The sequence below is a fragment of the Mandrillus leucophaeus genome, unplaced genomic scaffold (assembly GCF_000951045.1).
Source record: "Mandrillus leucophaeus isolate KB7577 unplaced genomic scaffold, Mleu.le_1.0 Scaffold673, whole genome shotgun sequence".
In the NCBI taxonomy this organism is placed as follows: domain Eukaryota; kingdom Metazoa; phylum Chordata; class Mammalia; order Primates; family Cercopithecidae; genus Mandrillus; species Mandrillus leucophaeus.
In genome coordinates, this window is record NW_012107286.1 from 942,732 (window position 1) to 968,057 (window position 25,326).

Sequence of the window (25,326 nt, forward strand, 5' to 3'; positions counted from 1 at the left end):
TGAGGTAAAATTCACATAACAAAATTCACCATTCATAGTATTGTCTTATAATTCTTTTTATTTACATAAAGTCAGTAGAAATATCTCGCTTTCATTCCCGACTCTAATGAGTCTTTTTTTCTTGCTCAGTCTAACTAAAGGTTTGTTAATTTTGTTTATCTTCTGAAAGAACCAACTTAGATTTTTTTTTTATTGTCTCTGCTGTATTTCTACTCTATATTTCAATTATTTTCACTCTAATATTATCTTCTCCCTTCAGCTGGTTCTGGATTAAATTTGCTGTTCAATTTTTAGTTCCTTAAAGTAAAAGATAAGGTTATTGACTTAATGTATTTCTTTCTTCATATAAGCATTTGAAGTTACTGCATTTGCTGCAATCCTTAAATTCGGATATGTTTTTATTTTTTCATTTATCTCAGCTTATCTTCTATTTTCTCTTTGGTTCTTCCGTAACCCATTCATTAAGAGTATTTTGTTCAATGTTTACTTATTTGGCGAATTTTCTAGTGTTCCTTCTGTTATTGATTTCTAATTCAGTTCACTGTGGTCAGAGAAGATACTTTGTATGATTTAATTTTCTGAAATTTATTGAGACTGGTTTTGCAGTCTAATATATGGTCTGTCCTGGGGAATGTTCCATGTGCACTTGACAAGAATGTGTACTCTGCTGCTGTTGAGATGAATACCCCATATTTGTCTGTAAGGTCTAGTTGGCTTATCATGCTGTTCAAGTCCTTTGTTTCCTTATTGTTGGTATGTGTAGATAATTCAATCCATTATTGAGAGCAGGACCTTGAAGTCTCCAACTTAGATTATTATTGAACTATCTTTTTCTCTCATCAATTATGTTACTGTTTGTTTCATATATTATGGGGATCTGATGTTTAGTACAGATATGTTCATAATCATTCATCTTGTTGAGGGATTAACCCTTTTATAAGTATATGTCATTTTTTGTCTCCAACAAATTTTATCTTATATCTAATCTGATATTAATATAGCTACCATAGTTCTACTTTGGTTATTATTTATATAGAATATCATTTGCTACCTTTTAATTTATAACCTACTTATTTCATTAGATCTAAGGTAACTAACTCTCTTATAGAAAACATAGTTGGATTGTCTTTTAAAAAATTTCTTCTACCATTTCTACCTTTTAGTTTACATTTAAGGTAATTACTCATAAGGAAGGACTTGTTCCTTTTTGTGATTTGTTTTTATATATTTTATATCCATTTTGTTTCTCAGTTCCACCATTACTGCCTGCTTGGTAAATCAATAGTTTTTAGTGTATCATTTTGATTCCCTTCTTCTTTCTTTTACTACATATGTTTTGGTTATTTTCTTAGTTGTTGCCCTGGAGATTACAATTAATACCCTAAATTTATAACAGTTTAGTTCAAATTAATACCAACTTTGTTTCAGACGTATACAAAAACTTTGCTCCTATGAATCTTTATGCTCTTTTACATTTTTATTGTTGCAAATTATATCTTTAAGCATTGTGAACTCATTAACAGATTTGTACTTATTGTTTTATGCATCTGTATTTTAAATCATTTAGGAAAAAGAGTATTAATACTGACTTTTATATTTATCAATGTAGTTACTTTTACCAGTGTCTCTCATTTCTTTACATGCATTTGAGTTATGGTCTATAGTCCTTTTATTTTAACCTAAAGGATTCCCATTATTTCATATAAGGCAATTCTGCTAGTGACAAATTCTCTCCATTTCTGCTTATCTTGGAATATTTTAGTTTCTTTTTCAATTTTGGTGAGTTTTTTCAGATATAGAATTCTTGGTTGGCAGGGTTCCCTCCCCTCCCCTCCTTCTCAAATACATCATTCAACTTCCTCCAGCCCCTATGGTCTCTGATAAGAAATTAGCTTTTAATCTTACTGAGGATCCCTTGTATGTGATGGGTTGCTTTTCTCTTAATGCTTTCAATATTTTAAATTTTAATAGTTTGATTATACTGTATCTTAGTGTGAGTCTCCTTAAGTTTATCCTACTTTATCCTTGAGCTTCTTGGATGTTTAGATTCATGTCTGCCATCACATTTGGGAAGTTAGCTATTAAGTTAGTTTAGCTATTAAGTTAGTTTAGCTATTATTTCTTCAAATATTGTTTCTCTTTTTCTTTCTTCTGTCTTTCGGGGACTCCCATTATGCATATATTGGTATGTTTGATGGTATGCAACAGGTCTCGTAGGCTCTGTTCATTTTTCTTTCTGCTTTTCAGACTGGATAATCTCAATTGGCCTTATCTTGAAGTTCACTGATTTGTTCTTCTGCCTGGCCAAGCCCCTCCAGTTGTTGAACCACTTTAGTGAATTTTTCTGAAATGAGAAATTTTATTTTGCTTTATCAGACTTTCTATTTGATCTTTTTTTATTATTTCTCTATATTTATTGATATTCTATATTTCATGAGACATCATTATCTTGGTTGACTTTAGTTTTTTGTCCATAGTGTCTTTTACCTCTTTGAGCATAAGACAGTTCATTTAAAGACTTTGTCCCTGATGTTCCATAGCACTGTAGGATGACTCTGGTTAACAATAATATATTACACAGTTTTAAGTAGCTAGGAGGAGAATACTGAATGTTGCTAACACAAAGACATTATACATGTTTGAGGTGATGGATATGCTAATCACCCTGATCTGATCACTACATATTATATGCATAACATCATTCTGCATCCCATAAATTATGTGTCAATTTAAAAAAATTTAAAATTATATGTACATAACTTCTGTGATATGGACAAAACATTAAAGTATCAGAATTTGCAAAAAAAATTTTAATAAACTTTATCTCATAAGGTTAATGCCTGGATGTCTTCAGGTATCGTTTCTATTAGTGTCTTTTTTTTTTTTTTTCATGCTTATGGACTGTATAATCTTGTTTCTTTGCGTGCCTCATTTTTTATTAGAAACTGAACATTTTGAATATTATAGTCTGGTAAATCCAAAAATCAGATTCTCCATCCTTTTCAGGCTTGTTTGTTAAGTGACTTTTATAGTCTATATTCTTTGTTTTGTGTGGTCATTGAAGTCTCTTTTCTGTTAGGTTAGTAGTCAGCTGGTAATTCAACAGAGATTTTCATAAAACTTGGACCAAAAAATACTTTTTAAAATCTGAATTATTTGCAGATGAACTGCATGTTTGTGTGTTGGGTATGTCTTCAACACACATAAGCCTGTATTTCCTGCATGTGCAGAGTCTGAGGTCAGCAGGAGATGAGAGCTTTGGGCCCTTCTCATGCCTTTTGTGAGAATGTTCCAGGCTTCTAGATTCCCAGAAATATATTGGTACTTTTCAGTGCTCTTATTCCCCAGATCATCTCATTCCCATTCCTTCTTCACAATCTTTTTGTTTAGTCTATTGTTTGTCTTAACCATTATTCATTGTCCTGGGTAGCACTGAGTAATCCATTTGCCTTTAAATGTTTTAGATAAATGACCCCCCGCTAACTTTGTCAGCCCTAGGAAAATTAGCAGTTGGGTAAAACAAAAGCAAGCCCTTTGAGCCACTCTTTCAGGGATCCACCAGCCAGGTCAAAATAAACAGCAGTTCTTTGAAAATAAGGTCCATTGTGCTCCTCTAGTACTTGGTACCTGTCCTGAGCACGCAGATGTCTTGAAAGCCGTCATTGAGCTGAGGAGCATGAGATAGAATCAAAGTAAGTTAAAATGCTGCATAGCTCTTTTACTCAGATTCAGCTGTGTTTTTGTTTTTTCTTAAGTATCCCTCTCATTTCTATAAGCTCCTAAGTAGTTTCTAGAATTCCAAAAAAGTTGACTAACAGTTCTTGCTAGTTTGTTGATTGTTTTTAGGAACTGATAGACTTTTGAAGTTCCCTATGCCATCATTTTTGAGATTGTGTTTAAATTGCCTGTTCATTTATATTTACTGAGTTAGAATGAACATGAAAACAGGTAAATAACTGCCATTTTCAGCATTGAACCTCTTTGATTTAGCAAAATACTGACACATAACAGGAGCTAATGTTTATTCTCACATCCTATATTGTTATCAGAATTCTTCCAAATTCCATTTTACCCTGCTTCTTCCAGTTTCTGGGATCCTGTATCAACCATAAAACTTTTTCTTGCTGGTCATACTGTCAGAAGGACATGTTTAACTAATTGGTCAATTAAATCTTCTTGCCTTCATGTGCTAGATTATGTGGGGGCTTAGAAAATAAACATCTCCCAACTTCAGGAAGATTTACAAGGGCATAGGAGATATCAACTGAATAATAGTGGTAACTGGAGAAAATTTTGTGGCCTGGAACTGTCAGACAAAAATGTAAATTGGATGAGGTTCCTAAGATGAATCTACAAGGATAAGTGGGATTTGAATCAGTTTAGATAGACGGAATGGCATTCAAAGGTATGAGCGTCTAGATTAGAGAGAAAAGAGCATATAGGAGAGTAGAGGAAATGTGGCATGTTTGGAAAGGCAGATTCCTGTTGTGCTTTTAAAAGATATGGCCCTGAACCAGGTGCTAGATAGTTCTATTTTGGTAAAATACTGTAACTGAAAAAAGTACTCACATGAGAGTAAGAAGATAGGAGTTTTGAGGTGATTTTGCTACTGACTGTTTTGCTTTAGATAAATGACTCCCCCTCACTGGGCCTCAGAATTGTCTTTCATCACTGGCCATCAGAGAAACGCAAATCAAAACGGATACCATCTCACACCAGTTAGAATGGCGATCATTAAAAAGTCAGGAAACAACAGGTGCTGGAGAGGATGTGGAGAAATAGGAACACTTTTACACTGTTGGTGGGATTGTAAACTAGTTCAACCATTATGGAAAACAGTATGGCGATTCCTCAAGGATCTAGAACTAGATGTACCATATGACCCAGCCATCCCATTACTGGGTATATACCCAAAGGATTATAAATCATGCTGCTGTAAAGACACATGCACACGTATGTTCATTGCGGCACTATTCACAATAGCAAAGACTTGGAATCAACCCAAATGTCCATCAGTGACAGACTGGATTAAGAAAATGTGGCACATATACACCATGGAATACTATGCAGCCATAAAAAAGGATGAGTTTGTGTCCTTTGTAGGGACATGGATGCAGCTGGAAACCATCATTCTTAGCAAACTATCACAAGAACAGAAAACCAAACACCGCATGTTCTCACTCATAGGTGGGAACTGAACAATGAGATCACTTGGACTCGGGAAGGGGGACATCACACACCGGGGCCTATCATGGGGAGGGGGGAGGGGGGAGGGATTGCATTGGGAGTTATACCTGATGTAAATGACGAGTTGATGGGTGCTGACGAATTGATGGGTGCAGCACACCAACATGGCACAAGTATACATATGTAACAAACCTGCACATTATGCACGTGTACCCTAGAACTTAAAGTATAATAATAATAATAAATAAATAAATAAAAAGAATTGTCTGTTATACATTAGTGGGATCAGAATAGATAATATGGAGAGGTCCTTTCAGCTGTAACTGTAACGCTTAAGGTTCTTGCCTAGCCACACCAAAGAACTGGTGTGGCGGCTGACCATGCGAGTGATAAGAGACATGAACCGAGGGTGAGAAAAAGCCATAGGCTTTATAGAGCCAAGTGAAAGTACAAAGCTTCCACAGTGTGGAAGGGGTCTTGAATGGGTAGCCAGAGTCAGATTATACAATTGTCTTTGAAATTCTTTAATGTTGGAAATATGTGTGGCGGGAAGATGTTACTAGAGTGAGAAACAAAGCCAGTAAATTATTTTGTGACATGTCTTAGATTTTGAGGAAAACCAGAATTGCAACTTAGGTTTTATCTACTTTATGACCTTGCAGCAGCATGGCAAAGGAGACAGGATCTTACAGGACTTTATAAAGTATGTTTACAAGTAATTGGAATTGGGAGCATAGATAAGGTCTGCTGGTCACAGAAAAATGGGCAGTTAACATTCCTTTTAGTTTTGGGGGAGGGCAAAGGGAGAGAGGACACAGGGAAGCTTACAGCAAAATTTTCACTGTTTATAGCTTTCTTGGGGAAGAAAACACATGCACAAATTCTGATGTTAGGGATATTTTAAGCATATATCTTCAATATTATTCATCCAGGACCAAAGTTAAGTCCTGATACAGGAAATGAGTGAGTTTCACAGCTTTCTGAGCCCTTACTCAACCCAGGAAGCCCAGATGGCCCCACCTCTCATAACCATCTAAGATATGACTTGTAACAGTCTTGCAGCCCTTCTTTCCTTCCTTCCTTTTTTAATTATTCTTCCTTATTCCATCTACCTTCAATTAAAGAAAAAAGGTGAGAAACAAGGAAAAACACTATAAGATATGAGAACTCATGCAGCTCACAAAAACTGACAAAAAATATGTCAATATATTTAGAACCTAGTTGTGAATTTTCTTTCTTGTAATAGCAATTACTTAATATACTCATAATAATCTTGTAGAACTTCATGTCTGATAAGCATCTAAAACCTATTTCTGTGCCGGTGATGCCAGTCTTTTTAAGTATTTAACTAAAATTCATCCACTGACCAAGAAGTAACTTTAATTTACTTCTGAAAATGAAATTTTGAGAAATTGATGAAAAGCTTAATGAACATGGGGATTTGTCACCATTAAAAGCAGAATGACAGGCAGAAGCCTCCAGCACTTTTTGAATTGTTAGCTCTCGGTACTCTTGTCAATAATTGATTGGCTTTAAAGTTACAAGAAGTGTCACCTCATACCTTTTATCTCAAGCATTTCTTCTCTGGAATTTCTATGAACACAGTAAGATTAATAGAAATTAGACTCTAATGAAGAAACTCAGGACATTAGGATTATTCCAGTTAAGGTAATCGGACAGAAGACTGGATGGCTTGAGGATATATATTTTTTCATTCCTTTTTTATAAATAGAAGAGATGCTGCAAAATCACATACAAATGCAAATGTTCTGAAAATGGAGAACTATTATTAGAAGCCTTGTATTCTGTCATCGGCATAATAAAGACTGAAAACTCTACCTGGCAGGCTAGACATTGGAAAGGCACCTACACCAATCTTAGATCTGATAGGAAGAATTGCTTAGAGCAGCGGCTCTCAAACTTTACCCTTCATCAAAATTACCTGAAAAGTTTGTTAAAATAGATTGTTGGACCATCCCTCCAGAGTTTCAGAGTCAGTGGGTCTGGGTGGGATCCAAGAGTTCTCATTTGTACCAAGTTTTTAGGTAAAATTGATGCTACTTGTTTGGTAAGTGCTGGTGTCAATGGCAAGTAACATCTAAACTGAGACATGAAGGAGATACAGGATTTAGCAAAACACTGTGTTTGTATAGGTAGGAGGAGGGATGGTGAGGAAAGCTGAGGGCAAAGGCTCAGATAGAGGATAACTGCATGTCATCCAGAGGGACCTGCAGAACTATAGGATGTAGAGAGGGTGGAGAGATGTGGCTGCAGAGGTGAGGAGGAACCAGTTTTTAGAAGTGTTTTACCATACTAAATTTTGGTGGAGAGCCAGTGACTATAAGCAGGGAAGCAACATGATCAGATGTACAATAGCAAAAGACCATGTTATCCATCATAGAATGTGGATTGAAGGTGGGCCAGACCAGTAAGGAGACTAGTTAGGAAGCTACTATAGGGAATGAATTGGTGGCTAGGACCTGTATAGTGGCAGTGAGGATGGAGAAAAATAGAAGAATTTGAAAGATACTTAAGAGGTAGACATTAAATTCTTCATGATTCATTTGATTGCTGGAACGTGGATAAGGGAGAAAAATCCAAGTTTATTCCTAAGCTTCTGCTTCATACAGTTAGACAGGGCTGTAACACAACAGCAAATGTAGGTTGGAGAACAGCAAAGTGGGTTGGAGAAGGAAGGAGTGGAGAGAGGGGTGATTTTGTGTCAGGCCCTGCTGATGTCCGGTGGGCCCCTGAGTATACAGGGATTGAGCCCAAGAGAGTGATCTGAACTGGAGGTACAGAGGTAGGACTTGCTGGCATATAGATGATAACTGAGATAGGGGAGCCAATGGAGTTGCTTGGGTGCAATATGGAGTAATAATATAATGTGGCCACATTTAGGAGATCCTCGGAAACACTGCCATTTAAGGGGAAGACTGAGGTAGAGAAGTCTGCAATAGAGATTGAAAAGCAGCTAGCCAAGAAGTGGGAAGAAAGTAGGAAGAGAGAACTAGGAAGAAAACCAAGAGAGTGTGACATCATGGAAGCTGAGGGTTCCAGCCACATCAAAAGCTAGGGAGAGACCATGTAAAATAAGAAGTGAACAACATCAGTTCGCTCTTGGAGGAAGGTACTGGGTAACCCAAGTACAAGTTCTTATGGTGAGCTATATAGCTTGAACCAGAAATGTCTAGAAAATAAGAACGCATAGGCAGATGAATATGATGACAATTTCTGGGTTACCCATTTTATCATTTCACAATGATTTCCATGAATTTGTCTGCTATTAATAATGAAAATTGAATGTGCCTTTTAAATACGCCTTTTCATATTAAATTTTGGATGTTTCTTGCAGTCTTCCCATATATGTTGGGCTTTCCTTCAGAAATAGTGAAACCTTCTGAACTCATGGTCTCCTGAAGATTTAGCTGTGAAAAAATAGTGGAAAAGTCATCCATATAGGAAGTCCAATGATTTGAAATTTTTTCTACAGTTGTATTTCATACAAATGCATGTCTGCATATTCTTTTTTATAGTCTGACCTGTAGGCTTCTTTTCAGACAATCCTAGAAAAATGCATCTTATTCCATTTTACAAAAACCAATATCCTGAAATGCTTAGATTGAAGTGTAGAGTTGTGTTTATTATGTTTTCTATTATTTGAAAGCCAACAAAATCAATAATGGAAGACTCATGAGGGATTTTGCTTTGGTTCTGCTCTCTTGAAATGAGATTATAGGGATTTTACAATCTTGAATTCTCAAGCTATACAATAAATACCCAAAGAGCCAGCTAGAAAACATAAACATTTCTGATAATTTAGAAATGAGATTTGAGTAAAAGTTACTATAACGGGAATCATAGATTTCCTTTGCAAAAGACAAAACTTAACTGATTAAGAAGTATTTTAAAGGAGACAGTTACTTAACAAATCCACTATTAGCTCTCTCTGAGATTTAAAGTTGCAATGGAAATTGTGAAACAAGTATAAAAAATATATTTATCACATTTTGACCATGGAAAGAATATATAGTTCATAACTACTTTTTTCTCTGAAGCACTCTCAAGCTGATGAAAACTCCTTGCCTTAACTTGAAAACTCCCTAGGAGTTGCTGGGTATTGAGAACCAAACTTTGCTTCCTGTCAACCTGTTCCCCCTACTGTCCCTAAAGACAGCTTGCATTTCCCTGCTTTTGATTCCCGTCAATTAGAATATCCCCTTATATATTTTCCACTTTCCTTCATTTCTACCTATTGATATCCCCCAAAGCCCAGATCAAATACTACCTGTTCTATTGGGTTAGATTTGCTAGCCACATACAATATATAGTGTTAGCTATTGCACATGGTAGCTATTTGCAAACTTACTTCTAGTTAAATTGTAAGTTTCTAGAGACAAAAATTGTATCTTTTACCTTCCACATTGCCTAGCATGATGCCTAACATATGGTTGTCACTATGTAAATGTTTATTATATTTAAAATGTTTACATTAAGAGTAAAGGTAGAATTTGGAACCATTTTCTCTTTTTCTGCCCTTGCCAAACTATGGAAGAAAAGTGGGTCAGGTTCTCTCCGGAGAATGTAGTCATTCAAAATTTAGAATTCATCCAGGTTCAACCAGAAACAAATATGTGTACATTATGATTACAAATTTCTCCTACAGAAAATAACATTGGAACTGGCAAATACTAATTTTCCAAGAAATTTCTATTTCTAAGGTAGACTTCTTGAATCTTTTAATCTGCTAATTACAATAGAAAACTTCTTATCCAATATAACTGGACTTAGTATTATATTTGGTCAATTTGTTGAAGTTTTTTAAAGTAGAAAAGCATTAAAAAAATTATATAGATACTGTAATTTAAAACACAGTCACTCACCAGTCTTTTTGAAATAAGGCTTCTTTTTGACTATGGGTTTGATATTTAGAGTTCATTGTTCTCTCTATAGCATAAATCACCAAAATGTATTATCTACTGCATTGTGTTAAATTTTTTTGAAGTAATCTGAGTGTAGAAATTTTTTAGCTTTTTGTTTATTGACCACTCTCTATTTTAAAATTTCTTCACTTCCACTAAGTTAACATTTTATTTTAATGTTTTATTTTTATCTTTCCAAAACATTCAGGAGAGATTTCATAGAAAAAGTTTCCTTGCCTGGGCATGGTGGCTCTCGCCTGTAATAATCCCCAGCACTTTGGGAGGCCAAGGCGGGCAGATCACCTGAGGTCAGGAGTTCAAGACCAGCCTGGCCAACATGGTGAAACCCCGTCTCTGCTAAAAAATACAAAAATCAGCCAGGCATGGTGGCACATGCCTGTACTCCCACCTACTTGGGAGGCTGAGGCAGTAGAATCACTTGAACCCAGGAGGTGGAGGTTGCAGTGAGCTGAGATCACGCCACTGCACTCCAGCCTGGGTGACAAAACGAGACTCCATCTTAAAAAAAATAGTCTCCTTTTGTTTCGTAATCATGTATAATTATTTTATTTAATATTTAATTATAACAGTGGGCATAATTTGGGAACAAATACACCTGATTCATAACAAATAGTAATTAAACTGGTTGGAGAGAAGTGCTTAGGCATAGTGCCAGTGTTAGCATTCGCCAGTGTTAGCATTCACTATGACATGGATAGCACTTAATACATTGCATATACAGAATGGAGAGTAACTGTTAATCTGGGGAACTGATGAGATGGAGCATGGTTAAGAGATCTTCTGTTTTACTTGTATTTGTTACTGTATTTCTGACAGTGTTCCACAGAAAAATTGAGAAGTATTTTGTTAATAATTAAATAACTTTTCCCTCTGTCCTGAAGGACAGTGGGGTTAATTTAATGGATGTGTTGTGTTAATTCAAGGAGAATTGCCAAAGGTCTCTATATGGAGGAACAATATAGCATAGTACATCAAGGCTATTTCAGGTGTATTGGCTTCATTTCTGGATTTAGAATAATCTTTATAAAAAATTCATTTGACTTAAAATTATTCGAAGAATGAAGTGAAGGAGAGAATAGAACATTGAGAAAATGTGTTTTTTTTTATGCTTTATGGAAATGGGTTACAGACACTCTCACACTATCATAAACCACTCATGGTGGTCTATGTCAAATCATAATTTTGTGACATCAAATATCAGAATAGGGTAGGGAGTTAAAATCAGCTGAGAATATTCTAGAAACGAAATTGAAGAATGGGTAGAGAATTCCTATAGTAAGGGTGCACTTTGTCTTCACACATTATTTAGAGATAGAACAGTGCTTAGATATCATCTAATCTAGTAGTTCTCAACTCTGGCTCTTCATCTGAGATACATACAGAAAAAAGTCTTAGTTTTTAAAAATCACATTTCCTATAGGCCATCCCAATTTTCTTCCTTAATGCAATGACCTTATTTAGTCTACCTAGTGTTTAAATATTTCTCTCATTTTTATTATTCGTAGTATTTTTGGTAATATGATAAAATGACCATGAAAGTAGGTAATATGAAATGATTTTCAGAAAATACCTTTAATAACATTCTACTATAAAAACAACTGGTTGAAGGAAGTTTTTTGAGTTAGTATAATATTGTAAAATACAACCACTTACTTTCAGGACTATTTTTTGATCCCCCAGAAACCTTGTTTGAGCAATGTTTGCCTACGGATCTTTCTCAAGTCCTGAGAATTTTCCTTGAAATATTAAGACACGCTCAAAGACCTCCCATTATGTATGAACCTATTGACCTAATGGACTCTAATGAAAGATATTTGTTTTACTACTGGAAGATAAACTAAGATAAAATTAAATAAAAATAAGAGCAATACTGCTTCTGGATTTTGTCATGTTAAAACTCTGCATAAGCCAGGCACAGTGGCATGTGCCTGAAGTCTCAGCTACTTGGAAGGCTGAGGCAAGAGGAATGCTTGAGCCAGGAGTTCAAGGATGCAGTACACTATGATTGTGCCTGTGAATAGCCACTGCACTCCAGCATGGGCAACATAGCGAGACCCCGTCTCTAAAACAAAAACAAATACAAAACAAAGCAAACTCTGATTAGCTAGATTTTGGTGGGTTTACATTTTACCTAGAAAAATAAGTTATTTTAGAGTTATACTTCCTGAATGTTAGGTTTGCTTTCACATTTGAACTTTTGCTTTTCTAGGGTTTTGAAGGTGTTTCTTTCACGAACGGCTCAACGAATTCCGTATATGACTGGTGGACGCGTAATGAGGATGCTGGCAGTAATACTCTTGGTAGTGTTTTGGTTTCTCATTGGCTGGACTTCATCTGTGTGCCAGAATTTGGAGAAACAGATTTCACTTATTGGCCAGGGGCAAACATCTGATCACCTCATCTTCAATATGTGCCTCATTGACCGCTGGGACTACATGACAGCAGTTGGTATGTGGTCACTTGTTTTGTGTGATGGTCTTACCATTTTTCAGTAGCATTAAAACTGGCTTCTTTAAAAGTCTTGCCAGACTCTTTTGTAACGCCTAAACTAATCTCACCTAATGTAATTCTGGTAAAGTAACATGAAAATGGTAGTAATGGCATGTGAAATGCAAACTTTTTTCTGGACGTTTCTATTGTTTTTCAAAGGCATATAGCTTTGTTGAGAAAATGTAATCAAATAAATCAGAAAGGAGAAATGAAGTGAATAATGGCAACTTCTGTGTATAAAGAGCTTACTTTTTTCGATCTTATCAGTTGGTCCCCATTTGATTAATATTAACTATTCTCTTGATCTATTTCCTTACTTGGGAGAAAAAAGGAAGCATGCTGTTTAAGATAAAATGTTGGCCCTATAATATATCAGACTTGGTGTCTAGGGCACTCTTTGGAAAAAGGTTGTCTCTGCAAAATTTCTGATTAATCTATCTTTCCTATGCTGACCTCAAAAGATAACTTATTTATAATTTTTATCTCTGGAGGTATAGAATTACACAAAGACTAAGCCACGCTCCATGAATGTAGTAAGTGCTATGTGGCTGAGAACCTGGAGAACTTTCAAGAGCTGCATCATGGCTTGGACCCAAAACACAGATTATTTTTCTGGCAGCCCAGTGTTTTGAAAAGATGAGGAAAATACACAGGAATTTTTCTGTTGCTAATATTAGTCTATTTTAAGCTAAGTCTCTAAACATACAAAAAAAGGGATATTTTATTGTTGTTCCTCTCAGTAAGCCACAGGACAAACCTTAATTGTCTTTGGCAGATATAAAAAACAGAAACATGAGTTTGACCCATTTTTTGTCCCCCTCATATTTTGCAATTGTTGGCTAAATATTCACATCTAGTCTTTTGCTGGAAGCTAATAAAATGTATATTGAGTTTACAGTTCAAATGGAGGAATATTTTTCTGGGCAAGATATTTTAGGAATCTTATAAACCTAGTATCTGCAATATTGAAGCAATATGGGTATGTAAAGAGAATGATTATGATATATAAAGCTTATTATATTTTGGGTAATATAACTATCAGAAGATAAATCATGACACTAGGGTAGGAAGCGATTCTGATCTTGGCTTTAGTCTGGATATGAAAATAAAATTGTATAGATAAAAAATTTCTACTCACCCTAACATTATTTTACGCTTTCAATGCAAGTTAACCAAATAGGAAAAATCATTTCCTTGTATTATTATGAAGCAAAGGCCACTAGTTTTTATTTTTCTGTTTTACAAAAAGAAAAAAAAAAAAAGCAAACCCCTCCCCCTGAAAAAAAACCAACAAACCCTCAAAATACATGATGACAAACAAGCAGAGAGCATGGCCTGTTCACCAAGAATTTTTTATGCATTGGAATTGAGATGCATTTGAGACCTTTAAAAATTTATTTTGCCCTCCAAAGAGGATCATATTCATGATTTCTATGTAGAAATATACAGAAATATATAATTGATAGTAACCTGTATAGTCATTATTCCTTTCATTAGGTAGCTTATTGATTCACATAGATGCATAAGAATTATTAAAAAGCAAAGTTAAGTGGTGAATATTCTTGGTGCAATAGTCTAGTAAAAGGAGATAGCAGTTTGGAGTAGAACTCAGGAACCTTTTATAAAGGACAAGTTCTATTAACCATGGGTAATATTTACATTACCGTAAAGAGGCGTAAAGAACATTCATTTTATAAGAATAGTGAAGGTCCAGGCGCGGTGACTCACGCCTGTAATCCCAGCACTTTGGGAGGTGCGGTGGGTGGATCATGAGGTCAGGAGTTCAAGACCAGCTTGACCAACATGGTGAAACACCATCTCTACTAAAAATACAAAGATTAGCCAGACGTGGTGGTATACTCCTGTAATCCCAGCTACTTGGGAGGCTGAGGCAGAAGAATCGCTTGAACCCAAGAGGTGGAGGTTGGAGTAAGCCGAGATCATGCCACTGCACTCCAGCCTGGGAGACAGAGTACGACTTTGTCTCAAAAAAAAGAAAAAAAAAATAGTGAAGGAGTGGGGCAGTGGCTCACACCTGTAATCCCAGCTACTCAGGAGGCCAAGGCATGAGAACTGCTTGAACCTGGGAGGTGGAGATGGGAAGTAGAGATTGCAGTGAACCGAGATCACGCCGCTGCACTCCAGTCAGAATACATTGGATGGTTGAGTTTCTTGTGAGTTTATTAAATATACTGTTAATAATACTGTATGGTTACGTTTATTGAAAATGTCTTAGAGAAATTTAGAGAAACAGAAAAGTGATATAATGAATCAGTAAATTCAATCAAGATGACTATAAGGATGTATTTTTTTTTTAAGTGAAATGTACCAAACTCACCAAATTCAGGGGTTGGGGAGTTGGAATCATTAGAAAGGAGAAAGAGCAGTTCTCAAAGTGTGGTCCTAGAACCCACAGCAGCTGCATCACCTGGGGACTTGTTAGAAATGCAGATTCTTAGCACCCACTCTGACTTCCTCAATCAGACACTCCCGGATAGTGGAGCACAGCAATCTGTGTTTCATAAGCATTCAGGTGATTCTCATATTACTCTAAAGTACAGAACTGCTGACTCTTTGGAGGGAATCAGATGAACTTATGAGAACATAAAGATAACTAATCTCAATAGTGCCCTGGCCATTCCATTCACTCTTACTGTTCCCCTGGATCAAACACTAGAACATTCTTCGCAATTATTATTTCAAATCCTCTTTTCATACCTCCAAACTCTCCATGTTTCTCTTTTCTCTTAGTAGATGACTTCTATTTGAAAAAATAATAAACAGGACCCATACAATAGAAATGTCTTCAAATTCCTGCCTTATCTATAAATCTTCCCATATCCACATTTATTCTTATATTTTCTCCTTCATATTATCTAAGGTAACACCACAACCTGTGCCAGACTCATCTAACATTTTGGCACCCTCATCTCCAGTGGCCACTCTCACTTTATGTGAACTTTCTGTTACATAAAACTCCCCTACCTCCAAGTCACTCGTTGAAGACACTGAAGAACTGTTTTGTTTTGTTTTGTTTTGTTTTTCAGTAGCTTTGGGGGTACAGGTGGTTTTGGTTACATGGATGAATTGTATACTGATGAAGTCTGAAATTTTATTGCACCTATCACCCAAGGTAGTGTACATTGTACCCAGTCTGTAGTATTTTATCCCTTACCCCCTAACTCCTTCTGAGTCTCCAGTGTCCATTATACCACTCTGTATGCCTTTGTGCGCCCATGGCTCACCTCCCACTTATAAATGAGGACATACACGATTTGGTTTTCCATTCCTGAGTTATGAAGAACGCCATTCTGATCACAACCCATTTCTAACTCATTTACCCCCTCTACAATAGCTCTTTTCAGATTGTTTTCATTGTACTTTACTGCTCCTAAATTCTGCTCTCCTCCAGAGAGGAAGCTTACCAGGCAGCAGATTTTTCCACTTGCAGTATTGGAACTAGGAAAAGAAAATGGGCATTTTTAAAAGACATTAATTTTGAATAATTCTGGGAAAGAGGACATAGAGAGTAATGACGACCCTGAGATAGAGAGTGCAAGAGAAAATGAAGATTCATAGCTTGAGAGGGCTGCAGGGCATGCAGTTCCTTAGGTAATAACCAGGTCTCAGTTAAAGAGGTACCAAGAAACTAAGAGAAGAGACTGATTCTAGTGGTAGGATCTAGGTCATGGCTTCAGGAATGAGATAGAAGTATCAAAACTTAAGAGGCAGAAATTAAACTAATACACCTAAAGATGTTAGGCGATAACATTAGGGTCTCTTAGAAAATCAAGACTCGTGGTGAGAGTGCAGGGACCAAGAAGTAAGAGGAAATTAAATTTTTGGTGGTGTTTTTGTCATCTCACAGTCATTGTTTTTGTCCTATAAAGTACTGTAACACATTAGTCCCTATAGTGTGCTCATCCTATAGTGACACTGTTCTCTAAAAAAAAAAAAAAAAAGTCAGGGCACATAATTTTAAAAAAGAATATTTGGAATTAGGACTGTCTTGAGAAATCTGAGACATGTGGTTGTTGTAATTATTTTTCACACTATCCTAATAAAAGTTTTCATTTATTTCTCTTTCAGCATGCAGCATCAATATTTAACCTCTCAATTTAATGGCTTCTAATGTGTAGTGTGTGCCTTTTTACAGTCTCTTTATAGAGCTCTATAAGTAACATGGTTTTGATACTCAGACTGTTAATCAAAAATAAATCCATATATCTTCAGTCAGCTAGAAAACCTGTACTGCTGAACACTAAATTATTTCCTGGATCCTAAGCGGAAATGTTCCCATGTAGGAAGGGGCTGTAGAGAGGGAGGAAATAGGCTTAACCATGAGCGTGATGGGAAATCTTTCTCAAGAAGCTGTATGCACTTACATTAGTGTCAAGAGCTCATTCAGAAAAAAAGAAAAAGTGATGATAAATATATTGGTACCTTTGCATTCTGGATCAGCTTTACCCATCAAAAACAATCCCTTTTTCAAAATAAATCATTTGAGAGAGTGACTACTAGTTTTTCCAGTGAAGTAGAGATCTAGTTAGAAATATGGGTCATACATTCAAAGACCGGGTTCATTCTATTTTTGCTCATTGCACGGGGCTGCTCCAAAACTGCTCAGATAGATGACTTTCCTACCACAGTGTTTCAAAAGAGAAAACATGTGTAGAAAATAGGTTGGAAAAATCTCAGAAGCTACAAGAGCCACAGTGTCTTCTTGAGGAAATTATTTTAAAACATAGAAGGGGGAAAATGGCTTTCAGAATCACATTGTCATTTATATCCATTGATAATTTTCAATTATTTTGTTTGTCCTGTATTTAAAAAATGAGATAAGCTTTAATGGAAAAAAATAAGGATAAGGACATTGCTACATGGACATTGGACAATGTGAGAAGTGCTTTTCAGGCAGAGTAGTCAGTTTTTCTTAACAAATGACTTTATTCATCTGGTGGAAAGAGAATTTTAAAATTTGGATGTTCCAAGACATTTCTACATTATAATTCCTATAAATATTTAAACTGCCATACCGTTTTGAGAATCATGTACATCTATAATAACAATACATACTATAGTACTTACACTACTCATCATTATATGACTCAGTACCCTGCATTTTTCTGAGTACATTTAAATGTATTTTCTGTAGCTCACTGAAGACAAAAGAATCTTTCCATCTGCTCCTCCCTCTTGTAACTACATGCTCCTCAGCAACATGGCCTACGTTGTTCACACTTATCCCTGACACAGAGAACCTGACAGGTGTAGGATCTTGAAAAATATTTGTTGAAAGAACAAAGCAGTCAGCTGTCTTCATCTTGTGATATTTTCTATTGTCAGACTTAGACCAGTATGAGGAAACATGTTAAAGCTAAAGACTGTGGAAGTCATACACTTGTCCCAGCTTCATCTTCATGGTAAATGTATATGTTCAAATTTGGGGGGAGGTATTTTGGAGCAAGTTATAGAAACCAATGGATAATTGCCGGCCATTTTATAAAACTCTACCTTTGACTTCTCCAACGGTCGTAATAGATTGGTACAAACTTGCATGGCAAAGGAAAACTATAAAACATATTACATAGTGTAATTACAAATATTGAAGCAGAATACAATAGATTTAAGGAATATTTTTATTATTTCACTATCGTCCTAGAGCTATCTAAAGAATAAAGGGGTTGGCGGGGCACGTTGGCTCACGCCTGTAATCCCAGCACTTTGGGAGGCCAAGGCGGGCGGATCACAAGGTCAGGAGATCAAGAACATCCTGGCTAAAACGGTGAAACCCCATCTCTACTAAATACCAAAAAAAAAGTAGCGGGGTGTGGTGGCGGACGCCTGTAGTCACAGCTACCCGGGAGGCTGAGACAGTAGAATGGCATGAACCCAGGAGGCAGGGCTTGCAGTGAACCAAGATGGCACCACTGCACTCAAGCCTGGGTGACAGAGCAAGACTCTTGTCTCAAAAATAAATAAATAAAAATGAAATAACAAAAGAATAAAGGGGTTGAGACTGGGAAACATTCTCCTAAATTAATGAAGAAAATAAACCAATGTATCATGTCATACTCATTTTGGAAACTGTTGGTAGTACGACTGTCATAATTTTTTTTTTTCCCTAAATCTTCCTACCCTGGTTGGTAAATTGGCAGTCAGTTGTCCATGTTCAGGATATTTTGCAATAGCATTAAACTTGTCATATTAAAAAGTCAAAACTTTATTCCCCTATGAGTTTTCTAATTGGATAATACAAACTGACAAGTAAGAATTGACTTCTCATGCCTGAATTAACTGTTATAATTTCACCCCTAGAGTCAAGTAGACCACATCTTGACACCTAAGTTTAGATATCCCAGGCAGGCAGGTCCTCCAGTATGAGGCACCCAAATTGAAAATATATTTATTTAATAACAGAGGTTGTGATGTAATGGAGTTCATCCATTGACATATGTAGTTGAATAGCACTCAATTTGTGATTACACATTTAGAACATACATTGAAGATACTGAAGCAGAACCAGTGACCAAGGTAAGCTAGAACAAGCGGGCAGATTCTTACCTTACCTGCAAGAAACAACAAGACCGCAAAAAAAGTAGCTAATAAATGGTAGCATTGAGGACATTTAGAACTTTCCTTCTGTGACTAAAACTGTGCATCAAACTTTAATATTGACCCAGGCAAGCGCTGAGCTGTTTCCACAGTTTCTTCCAGAAGTTAAGTGATGACAGAATGTTATAAAAAGTTATGTGATTGAGAATAAATGTATTTTACTGCCCTCCTGGCATAAGAATACATCCAAAAAGCCCTATCTAGCTTCTATTTGTCCTCTGTTATCTCCTGTAATTCTGTCTGTCTGTATCACTGATATAGCCTAACTCTTCTCAACAGCATTTATATGATCTAATAACTGTTCCCTGATAGGAACCCTGTTATAAATTCAGTTGTCTCCCCCTACCTTCCACCTCTTCATAGTTGTGAAAGTCCGATGATACATGAGGAGTCTCATGGTTCTGGAAACTCAGAGCTTGACATCGCTTGTTACGTATTTTATTCACCACATTGAAAAGAAAGACGTAAATGAAGATACAAGCAATAATTAAACAGGTGTGATAGGCTTCAGTCTAATTCCATTTGGAAATTTTTAAATATTTGTCTTTTAGTGAATTCCAGCATTGATTAGTTCACTGTTCAAAAGTATTAGTTTCCATGGATTTCACATAAAATATTGCCATTATAGAAAATATAGTCTTTATTCTTCTTTATTGACATGCTTTTCTCCTTTGTTCTTCCCTTTCCTGGTGCAATATTTTTAACACACACCAAAAAAAAAAAAAAAAAAACCAGGCAGTGTGTTCAGTAATTTAATTAGTCATATGCCAATGTTTAGAAAGAACTGAGAAAAATACAGCAACTCTCTCGCTGAGTTATATAAGGAAATTCTAAAATAGCAATTGTTTTTAAGGTTTTAAATACCTAATTACCCTAGAAGATTAGGCTTTATTATGGCAGGTGAAATGTGATATAAGCACCATTTAATGAATGTTACAGAAAATAGATTAGACTTCCTCTTCATCTGACAGATTAATGTTCTTTATTTAGGTTCATTATGTATATTTTCTTTTATTCTAGTATATCATATGCCTTAATGCACACTGCACTACTTGTTACTATTTTAAACATATATTTTTATTTAAAAACATTTTTTTGAGTCAGAGTCTCCCTCTGTCACCCCGACTGGAGTGCAGTGATGTGATCATAGCTCACTGCAGCCTCAAACTCCTGGACTCAAGCCATTCTTCTGCTTCACCCTCCCAAGTAGCTGGGACTACAGGTGCACCACCATATGCCCAGCTAATTTTTAAAACATTATTTTTATTAGAGACAGACTTGCTGTGTTGACCAGGCTGGTGTCAAACTCCTGGCCTCAAACAATCCTCCCTCCCAAGCCTCCCAAGCTACTGGGATTACAGGCATGAGACACCATGTGTGACCTTAACAAGTATTTTAAATTTTCAATCAAAGGATAAAAGCTTGACCACATTGTCTTGGCTTAGGGCTATATCACTAGAAACTACATATGCTTCTCAAAGCACTTGCTTCAGTGTCTTTAGAATGATGGAACTGGGAGTTCTTATTTATATACCACCTCTTCTGAAAAGTGCTTTACTTTCTCTTTGCCCTTTAGCATAGTTCAAATAACTGTGCCTCAAAGAAGTGTAACAGTTTTCCACAAAGGCAGAATGTGAATAATAAATAAATAACCCCCCACAGCAGTCTTCCTGGTAGCCCGCCAGCTAGCACTTCAAATAGTACGTGTGAATTTCTAGTGATGCAGCCCCAGGGAAGGCAGATCACTAGTCAAAGCTACTAGGCTTTCATAAAAGATCAAAAGGCAGAAAGACACTTTGATAATAGCAGCAAGTGATCCCATATCCAGCTCCCTCCCCTAACAACAATACCCATGCAAATGACAGTGTATTCGTTCGTTTTCACACTGCTGATAAAGACATACCTGAGACTGGGTATTAAAAAAAAAATTTAATGGACTCACAGTTCCACATGGCTGGGGAGGCCTCACAATCATGGTGGAAGGTGAAAGACATGTCTTACATGGTGGCAGGCAAAGAGAATGAGAACCAAGTGAAGGGGTTTCCCTTTATAAAACCATCAGATCTCATGAGACTTATTCACCACGAGAATAGTATGGGGGAAACCACCCTCATGATTCAGTTATCTCCCATGGTGGGGTGGGGAGTCTCTCCCACAACACATGGAATTATGGGAGCTACAATTCAAGATGAGATTTGGGTGGGGACACAGCCAAGCCGTATCAGAGAGAGAGAGGAAATGGAAGACACAACCTGCTCGTCTGACCTGGACCCTGTGCTCTGAGAGGACTTCCATCCGAGTCTGCCTTTGTGAGCTCATCATGTCCCCACTCTTTAATGTGTATCCATAAACTCTGAGGTGGCTGAGTTTTGCCAGAGTTCTGTCACCCCATGTGAAACTAAAAAATGGATATGCCAGAGAGAGAGAACCCTCTACACCCTTTTTACTTAAGATGCAATGGAGAATAAGGAAAAAATCTTGGTCCCCATTCTAGCAATGTGTGAACAGAAGCAATGAAGAAAAGCCAGCCTGTGTGGCCACTCCCAATCATTCTGGCCTCAGAGAGCCCTCAGCTCCCAGGGAGTGGTAAGAGAATAGAAATAAAGTAATCAAGTCACTATGTGACTTCATACCATTGGTATGACTGACTGTGTTACTCCTCAGTGTTCCCAACAGTATCTCTGACCCAAGCTTGACATTTCAGAATTCAAAATTGTTACCCCCGCCTTATTAAAGGAGTCACAAGTTCTACAATAAAACCTTCACAAAGGTAGATAATGTACAAAATACATTTAGCACAGTGCTCGGTCCATTCAACAGATGTCAGGTATGAAATCAGATTGAGGGGACAAAAAGTACTTCTGAGGAGAGCTCCTTTAATTACTACAGGCTATTCAATTCTAATTAATGTATCAGCTGTTCTAAATACAAACAATTGCTACCTGGAAAAAATATTTGTTTTCTTCAGTAGGATAACAATATTTCCAAGGGTTAAGAAAATCTCAGTCAAGAATGTCATTTAGGGAGCACTGGTCAGGAACTAAGAGACTCGGATTCTGGCCTCTAATGTGCTGCTCACGGGGTGAGTGAAGCTGGAGAATGGACGTTCTCTGCAGACGTATCGTATAGCCCATCCCGCCCATCCTGGAGCTTCGTGCTTCCAGAGAGCTGGGAAGGGAACATACACCCAGCCTCCATTGTCCTAGTTGTGAAATGCACTGTACTTGCGATGTCTTCTGCGTGCTTCTCTATCTCGGAGCTGAATAAACTGACTTTAAGGCCCGCAGAATAACAGCAGCTCACCAACTACCTGCTTCCCAGCAGCAGAAACACTCAGAAATGTACCTGTTCACTACATGGTCTAATAAAGTCACTTGTAACTTAATTGGTGACATTCTCATTGAATAGAAGAGACATTCTCATTGTTTTAATCAGTGTAATCATAATTGGCTTTATTTTAACCAAAGAAAAGGCAGATAACCACCCAGAATATCTAGGGCTTATAATATAATATAAATGCTTATTATTTATATTCAAGCTTCTTTATACTAGCTGAACCCTAGAATTCTGAAATTGAAAGTATTCAAGAATTATTGAAGTTGTTTGATTTAACACGTAGTGATAACCTCTGTGCCACCCACTCTGTTGTTAGAAAGAAAACAAAATGAGTTAACCTGGGTAGAATTGTAAAATTTTTTTTTCACCTTAACCATGAAGTTTTTAAATAGATAGGATATAGAGAAAAATAGAAGAGGACATTAAAAGAGACACTTGGGAAATAAAACCTAAACGTTTTATCATTTATATACTTATTTATGTCGTGTAAAGATAATTTTTAATGGGGCCAAGCAGGGTAAAATGTTATTAATGCAAAATGCCTTTGCAGCACGGTAAATCAGAGTACCACAGCTTGAGTGGCATTTGCACTTTGAAGTTGTTTTTCTCTCAGCTTTTGTGGGTAGTCTAGGATCATGGAACTGGAGCATCTTCAGTGTCAAAGAATTTATACTAGTTTTCATTTCCTTGCTTGGCCCAGCCGTTTGAAAAAAAATAACTTGAAAATACTTTCCTTATAGTATATTAATTCTTCAAAGGCTATGGTAGTTAACTTTTAAACTGAGTGTTATTCCATGCAGATTAAAAAGAAAAGACTTCAGTTTCTGAAAGCCCTATTTGGATCTCGAAATATAAATGCAATCCTTTTTCTAACTATACTCATGCCTTTCATCAAAATTATTTAACATCAGAAATTATTTTCTAAAGAAGAAGCACAAAACATATTTCAACTGCCACGTAATAACACCGCAAATTTGGTAACATCTGCATACTTTCTTTACTAATTGCAGTGCTAGTCTGAAGTTAATTATATGAAACTGATTTTTTTTTCCCCAAGCACAACTTTTATATATCACATTTAGTTTAATTGGTACTTTGAATAATAAATTGTTTTTCAGCTACAGCACATTGTTTGATATTGCTAATGAAATGATTTTAATGTTCAACTGAGCTATTATGAGAAATCTTATTTTGTCTTATATTTTTAAATATAATTCTCCATTGTAGCACACTAATTAACCTGATAACTACTTTTCTTTTTCTGAGTCTTCAGTATAACATTATGTAAAAACTGTGTAAGTAGCAGGAGATACTGTTTTCATAATGCAGCTACATGTGAATCCTTCCACTACAGCATATTTTTGTCCTAGTGGTACTTAATAATACTTTTGCAGTCACCATTCTTTTGTGCCAAGCACAGTACCACAAACTCAGTAGTGTATCAGTTGCAGATTAACACAATTAATGATGCCAGTATGATCTTTAGATCACTTATAGGCCTGTTTAAAGAAAAACTTGAGACAAAATAAAATCTAACAGTTTATCTGAGCAAAGATCAATTCATGAATCAGGAAGCACCAACACCAAAGGGAGGTTGTGGGTTTTGCTGTGGCAGCCTGAGCATTGAACTTTTACAGGCTGGAGATGGAAGCAAAATTTAAAAAACAAAACCAAACAATACAAACTACTTGATTGGCCAGAGCTAGGTGTTTGCCTTATTTGGATATTGTCCAGTGGGAGGTCCCAGGTTACAAAACCAATCAGCTATTTGGCTGTCTATGATTGGCTAAAGCTTCCTTCACAATTAATCAGTTACAAAGAATGCTTCTACCTTTAGTTTCTGTTTGTATGCCTGGAACCCTTATGCAAGTAAATAGAAACTGTAGGCTAATGTCTTCTTCCTTATTTTCCTTTCACAGGCCCTGCAATGTTAGATGGAGGGGCAAGGTAACAAAAAGTCTCCATCTCTAATGACTTAAACATGAAACTGACGTCATTTAGACTTACTCAACAATTATTTACTAAATCTTATCTACATTGTCCCAGTACTGTTGCTACCATCTATGTGGCAAAGGGAGAAAAGATACTGAAAAACTTAGTTCCTGCCCCGTAGTTCATAACTAGTTGGGATGGGTGTCAACTAAAAAGACCCCATGAACAATTTTCTTCCAATTATATGTTGGGTGGCATTATTCTCTGCATTGTGCCGTATACATAAAAACTATAAAGATACTAGAGGGAAGAAAATTCAGTGTAGGTTAGAATAATTTCAGGAGGCTTTGTGATAGAAACAGGACTTGAATTGGACATTGAAAAATTGATTACGATTTTTCCACCTGAAATTCTAGCTCCCACTAGAAATGAGAGCAATAGTGTGAGCAAGACCAATAGCTCAGAAGCAAGACCAAGATTTGGAAGGGCGAGGAGCAGTGGCTCACGCCTGTAACCCCAGCACTTTGGTAGGCCAAGGTGAGTGGACTGCTTGAGGCCAGAAGTTTGAGATGAGCCTGGCCAACATGCCAAAACCCCGTCTCTACTAAAATTACAAAAATTAGCCGGTCATGGTGGCTCATGCCCATCATCTCAGCTGCTCAGACGGCTGAGGCACAAGAATCACTTGAACCCTGGAGGCAGAGGTTACAGTGTGCCAAGATCACGCCACTACACTCCAGCCTGGGTAACAGAGCAAGACCCTGTCTCAACAACAACAATAACAACTCTCTCTCTCTCTCTATATATATATATAATTAATATA

At 36.6% G+C, this 25,326-nt stretch overlaps 1 protein-coding gene across 1 annotated transcript in view; it reads left to right on the top strand.

Moving 5' to 3' along the window:
- Positions 1 to 25,326, top strand: part of GPR158 (G protein-coupled receptor 158) — a 456,131-nt gene that overhangs the window by 407,779 nt on the left and 23,026 nt on the right. Inside the window, exon 7 of the mRNA XM_012002013.1 lies at positions 12,340 to 12,578. Coding sequence (XP_011857403.1) covers positions 12,340 to 12,578 — 239 coding nt within the window. The remainder of the gene's footprint in view (positions 1 to 12,339; positions 12,579 to 25,326) is intronic.